Consider the following 7218-nt stretch of genomic DNA (forward strand, 5'->3'; position numbering starts at 1 on the left):
GAATCACATAAAAATTAAAATATAGATGACAGTGCAAGGAAAGTGCTTTGTAAACAGATGAATCCACCACAACTAAATAATTTACATTTAAATACAATTACTGATCATGAGAGAGTGGATGCGGACAATGTTATTATTCAAAACCTAGTGCAAGGGCACTACAACAATCAGACCAAGATAATACAATCTTGCTTGCTAAAATAAATTAACTCAAGATCCATATATCACACTTATTGGATCATCTAATTCCTCCAATAAATGCTAGAAGATGCATGGGGCACCTCTTTGTTGGCATGGCCAACACATTCTCCGGCAAAGATTCACCAGAGTGCTCATTTAGTAGTTTATTATCTCATTCTGTCTTAATCATAAGACCACATGTGAGATAGACTCATGTAACGACTCAAACTAGAGAACTGCGGGCAATTAGAAGATCATAATGTGGAAGATCAAGGGAACTCAAATCTCTTATTTATAAAATAGAATTAAAAGTCATGATAATACACTTTTAGTAAAATGAAAGCTCCAAGTGTGGTTTAAATTTAAGGAATAATTTTAGTCGCAAAAGAAACACACAAGGATGGACCAAGTATGGTCCTCCTTGACCCACTTAAATTTTTCTTTTGCCTAACCGCAATTAAGACTTAACCTTGCCAACGTGCGGTCTCCCTTGAACTAATTGGACTTCCCTTTGGGTAATCGTAGTTAGGATTTTTCTTTACCAACATGCAATCCTCCTTGATCCACTTAGACTTACTTGTCTAACCGCAGTTAGGACTTTCCTTGCCAACGTACGGTCCTCCTTGACCCATTTGGACTTTCCTAGCCAATGTGCGATCCTCCTTAACCCACTTGGACTTTCTTTTTCCTAACTGCAGTTAGAACTTTCCTTGCCAACGTGCGGTCCTCCTTGACCCACTTGGACTTTTCTTTGCCTAATCGCAGTTAGGACTTTTCATACCAACGTACGATCCTCCTTAACCCACTTAAACTTTTCTTGCCAACATGCGGTCCTCCTTGACTCACTTGGACTTTCCTTTGTCAACATGTAATCCTCCTTGATCCACTTGGACTTTCCTTTGTCTAACTCTCGAGTTAGGACTTGCCTTGCCTAACCTCCGAGATAGGATTTTACCATTGTCTAACTCCTAGTTAAGACTTTACCAGTAAAGTACTGGTACTCTATGATCTACTTGACTTCTCTCTCATATGCCCCACAACATATTGTCAAAACATCGAAACTCAAACTCGACTCCACTCGAGCTTAGTCAAACTGGTTAACCTTGACTCAAGAAACGATTGCACCAACAATCTTCCAACAAAGATCAAGTTGTTGATATCTTTACAAGGCTCTCAAATTTGAAGACTTCATCAAGATGCAAAATTTTCTTGGAGTCACAAAATTAAGTTTAAGAGAGGGTGTTAGAAATTAAACTTATTTTTGAATAGAGATAAAATTAGAATGTAGAGATAGAATATTATGGATAGAGATAGAATAGATGAGGTGATTCGTGAGATAGAGATAAAGTCAGAAGATATAGATATAATATTATGGATAGAGATAGAATAAATGAGCTGACAATTGTTGATAAGAATGAGTATTCATGATAAAAAAAAATTGTCTAGATTCAATGTATTTGAGATTAGTGGCTATCTAATAAGTTTATAAATATATTACTTTTCAATAAATGGAAAAAGTGGAGTTCACATTTCTTTTCTTATTCTTATTCTCCTCTTCCACGTAGAGGGCATTTCTTTTCCCATAATTCTTTTTCCAAGACTTTTTATGGCAAGAGGGTTCCTAGATTTGCTAATGAAATAGGATTACTCTATTGGTAAAAAAAAAGAGTACTAAACTATCAAATATCTAAGATAACGATTGAGAAAAAGGGAGGCAAAATCAATCACAATCATCAAATTATGTTTTGCAAATAATGTTATCCATATGGTGCCAATTGACTAAAAAGTTTAAGATGTTATTATAGAGATTGGAGATCTCTTACATGGCAAACGATATCATTAACTAGAATCATTTCATAAGGAGGTCGTATAGGTTAAAAAGGATAGATAACGGAGACTCAATAAAGCATCTAAACACATTCGAACACCTTATGAATAAGTTAATCGAGGTTAAATAGAACAATTCACATGACCTAACACAAATACTCATTTCTTCTAAAATCACTTTTAGTGCTTGATCACAATATACCTTCTTTTACATATGAAACTTAATTATTTGTTTTTTACCCCTTGCCTAGCTAGCTAGCTCAACTTCAACCCTCGTACTTAAAGAAAGTCGTATTTCTCAAGAAGTGAGAAAGGTGTATATATATATATATATATATTATATCTATCTTTGCTACATAACAAAGTCTCAACTTTCCTATGAACATGTATATATCCAATAGACATAAGAAAGCCAAGACATAAGAACTTCGACATAAAGTTATATTCTATATATATCGACCAGTACTGGTTGATTGATTAGAAAATATTATTATGTCAAAATTGATCTCAAACAGGCAAATAGGTAGTCTTGGTATACATTTCTTTTAATTAGTTTTGGTACATGCATAAATAAAATTAAGAAATGAGTTTAAAAGATGTTGTGACTTGGAAATATAATAAGAACAATAATAATGCCTCCATTTTTTAGCCCTTGATAGTTCGATTAAAGAGTATTATTTTTTTTTTATAATTCTTTCAAGACATATATTCTTTTTGTTCACTAAAGAGAACAACTTTGTCTTACCTTCGACATGCCCCCTTTTCTACCACCTATTAAACATCTTGGATCCAAGCAAGACATATTGGTGGGATAGGAAACATATTGGTGGTTATATGGATCCAATACTATATCGATACTAATTTATAAAGGGATATCTTGTTTAACCCAAAGAACTCTCATATATATATATAGCTAGCTTTTCATTGTAGTTCCATCATAGAATTGAGTTTCGAAAAATTATTGTACACCAAATAGAGAAATATGTTTAGTGTAAATCTTTCATCCAAGTTCTTCCAAAAAAATCTTTTCTTGAGGTTCATTACAACAACTTCATCATATATATTACTTGTGCTTTCTATGATCATCACTTATTTAAACCTTTATGTCTTCGCATTTAGATATGTAACTAAATTTGAGTTTAACTTATCTACTGTAATTTAGTTTTAACGCAACTTAAAGTTTACTTTCATTTGAATTTCTAATAGCTAATAATAGTATAATTGGAAAATAAAATAAGAATAGTATAAAAATTATTTACATACTGATTTCATTTTTATCAAAGATTTGTCTCAATTGATGAAATACTTATATATATATACACACACACACACCCCTAAAGCATCAACCCAAAACAGTTCGCATTAGCAAATTTGAGAATATAAACATATCAATATGATAAAAGAGTACTTGATATTGTAGTAATTTGTGCAAATGTAATTTGGAGTATAGTGAATGATTTTTCTACAACCATAAGTTTTCCAAAAACTAGTTATCACTAAGTACTTCTCTTAAAATCAATTATATTAATTTGAAATAATGTTCTTCATTATAGATGATATGCTAATTTATGAGAATGTAAACATATTAAACTCAAACTTTAAATAAGAGTAGCACGTATTATTTGGTGTTAGCATATCCGAACTCACAAAGGATTCTTATTTGCTTTGCTATATCACTTGATCGGCTTGCTTTGGTAGCTTCGCAATCTCATCCCTTTTTTGTTTATGTTATCGTTAAACTTCATGATTTGCCCGCAAGTTAATTCAATTATATTGAAAGTGCGAGAGAATTGAATCAAGAAAATACTAATTAAGAAGGTACAAGTATGATACCTCTGTCAAAATTAAGTAAGAATTAAACCATTTGGGATTTTGCACATGAAGAAGAAAGCTTTAATTAGTAGCAGATCGAGATTAAATGAAAACCCTATACATAAAACTGCATTGGTGACCCTAAACCCTAATTAATGTATATATATACAATACTTTTAAAAGGATGAGCTTATTTAGTTTTTGGGAACTCTTCCATCTAAATATATGCACACACTCCACTCTTTCCAAAATGCTGTCAACTCACTTGTGATAAGCTACTTCTTTTTCACAAAGGGAACCACTTTTGGATACTGAATTAGAAGCAAATGATGAATAGAGCAGAAATATATATACATGCACACACATATATAGATATAGATATAATTGAAAGAAGTTGCTGCAGAGTTGCACCAGTGATTTCATGGTGGTGATATATACATAAGTAGAAAAGGATCGATATACTGAAGCTGTAGCTCGGATGGGGATGGCAGTAGGTCAGTCAAAATTGCAACAGTGGGATGGGGAGGCTCCTCTTTCATTGTTCTTAATGGCGATCGTCCTCGGCCTGACGGCTTGCCTCCGGCTCTGCAGCGCCGGCCATGGTTTCATGGTATTGGTGTGCGCGATCGATCGAATGCTAGCTAGGAAGAAGTAATGGAGAGGTGGTAGGAGAGGTCGATGGATGGTGGGTGATTAAGGGGAGTGGAGTTTAGGGTGGGTGGGTGGTTGATGGATGGTGATCAGGCGGCGGCGGGCGGGGGCGGCGGCGGAGGGTGGTGTTTCTTGCGTTTTTTCTTCTCGTAGCTGATGCCGCGGGCGCGGGACTGGAGCTCGCGAACTTCGCGGAGGTAGAGGCGGACTGCGCGGGCGGCGAAGGGGTTGGTCTCGGGGTTGCCGATGTTCTCGTCGTACGCGGCGCGGAGGCGGCCGATGAGGGAGTCGAGGCTGCCCCAGGCCTGGCGGAGCGGGCAGGTACACGGCGCCGGCGCGGGGGTGGGGCGGCCGAAGAAGGGGCACGCGTAGGCGTGGATCTTCGTCTTCCCGAACTGGTCCAGGTACCGCAGGAACTCCAGCACGTGCGCGCTGCTGCAGTGCGACAGCAACAGCGGCGGCCGGTGGTTCCGCAGATACTGCCCGAACGTGTTCCAGTCCCGCCGCTTCTGCGACTCGTACCGGCTCGGCGAAGGAGACGACGACGACGACGACGACGACGCGCCCGCCCCAGCTCCCTCCCCCGACGAGGAGGAAGCTGCGGCCGCCACCGTCACCAACCTCACCGGGCCTCCTCCGCCGCCGCTGCCGTTGCTGTTGGAGCCTGCAGGGCTATCCGAGTTTGACAGAAACTCCATATTAATTAAAGCAGATGTCGATCGTTCTCAAATTCCTCTCATGAGTCGTGCATGCATCTTCTTCAAACTCCGTAGATAGAATCCATGATCGGTGTTCACCACAATCTTCATCGAGACATTAATAATTACAACAGTAAGCAAGAGAGAGAAAGTTTGTGTTTACTCACTTGAAGGGAAGGGAAGGGAAGGGAAGAAAGGTTTGTGCATGGAGGTTGGTGGTGGTCTTCTGGTGGCCTTTTTGTAGGGGTCGACCGCCAATGGAAGGGGGAGGAGGGTTGGGAGGGGACTGTGGACACAGCTAGGGCTTCTGTGTCAATGGCGACAAGGTTGACAGGGAGATGAAAGGGATGTGACGGCCAATAAAGTGAACATACTGCGAGATGCTATTTGTTTCAAATCAAAAAACAATTAAATGGGACCCCAGCATGCGGCCAATTGTCCTGGGACATGTTCATGCATTATGTTTGTTTTTTTAAAGCCCCTCACTTTCTTATTCATTATCTTCCAACATTTTCCTTATTTTTAACTTAATTCAAAGTTTACCATGATCTAAAATTTTAATATTCGAGCCCGAGACTATGGTACAACTATAAATCAGGTATTTACTATTTAAATCTTAACTGAAATGTACTATAATTTTTTTTTAATCAGGTATTTAAGATTTAAATCTTAACTGAAATTTACTATAAATTTTTTTTTCAATAAAATAATAAATAAGAACATTGACCGCTTAAATGTCTCCGTAAATATTTATTTTGATAATTGATAAAAAAATTTTATAAAATCGGACAATCATATCCAAAATTAACTAATTAGTGTGAAAAGTTAAGTCTTAAATTATAAAAAAAAAATTATTTGAACCCTAAGCTATACAATGCCAGAGCTAGCAAATCACTTGGGTAATTAACCAAGCAACCACGGGCCATCTCCTAGCTATGGTGCACTATGGATTAAATTACTTACAACTCTTAAATGTTAGCTGCTGAGCGATGAGTCGTTTATACTTTTAAATTTATCTTGATACCGAACAACTTTCGTTTCACCTAATAGGTCACCTTTAAGATTAGCCAATTTGTAAATTTAAATATCTAGATTAAATAATAATAATAATAATAATAATAATTGAGCTTCGAGATAATGATGTAATGGTAAATAGTGGGACAAACTCTCTAGGTAATGAGGATTTAGATTTCTTTCAAGGCATATTACATCTAAGAAGTTTAAATTACTTGAGATGTTGGGTCATCTGTCAAATTTACCTATGCTCCTCAATTTATCCTGATAGTTGATGAAAAACTTATATAGATCAGACCGATCATTTCTAGGACTGATTAAATTATAAAAACTAGATACTTGATTATAAAATTAATAATAATAATAATAATATTTTAGTAATATATTATTGGTGCAATTATAATATTCAAACGGAAATTTGAACCGAGCTAAACTTAATCTATCGGTGCAATTATAATTTTTTGCTTGCTTTTTGATTCAATATTATCTATAAATAAATATGAAAAAAATGACTTGATTGAGTTTGACTTGAACCGGTTGGACCCGTCTCACATGATAATCACAATTTCAACAAATAGTGTCTGGATTAGCAATAACTTTGGAGCAAAGCTATTGTGTCGGCTCGTGTATGCGTGTTATTGTTGCGTGAAATCAACTACCTTTTTTCTATTTATTTATTTATTTAATTCAGATGACCAAGCTTCTGACTACTTATCCCAGAGATGAGCCTTCTCCTGATTTATCCACCAAATAAATTTGGAAGCACAAAGTAGGATTATAAATAAATAAGTATTCGTGAATGAATTTAGTATTCAACGTGATAAAAATTTATTTATATTCATTTAATATACATAAAATTAAATAAATAAATAAGTTTAAATAGTTCGTTAAACTAAACAAACAAACATAAACATATAAATATTCAGCTCGTTAACGTTTGTGAATAACGTTCGTGAATAATATTCACAAACCATATTCATTAATAAAACTCTTTTCAATAACAACAACCAACAACAACCAAGCCTTTTCCCACCTA

At 35.9% G+C, this 7218-nt stretch overlaps 1 protein-coding gene across 1 annotated transcript; it reads right to left on the minus strand.

The window, feature by feature from the left end:
* Positions 1-4137: 4137 nt before the first annotated feature.
* LOC122020644 (protein G1-like4) lies at positions 4138-5369 on the minus strand. The gene has a single exon (XM_042578650.1). The coding sequence runs from the start codon at positions 5166-5168 to the stop codon at positions 4560-4562; it is 609 nt and encodes a 202-aa protein (XP_042434584.1). The 5' UTR covers positions 5169-5369; the 3' UTR covers positions 4138-4559.
* Between the last annotated feature and the right edge of the window lie 1849 nt (positions 5370-7218).

This window comes from Zingiber officinale, chromosome 9A, assembly GCF_018446385.1.
Source record: "Zingiber officinale cultivar Zhangliang chromosome 9A, Zo_v1.1, whole genome shotgun sequence".
NCBI lineage: Eukaryota > Viridiplantae > Streptophyta > Magnoliopsida > Zingiberales > Zingiberaceae > Zingiber > Zingiber officinale.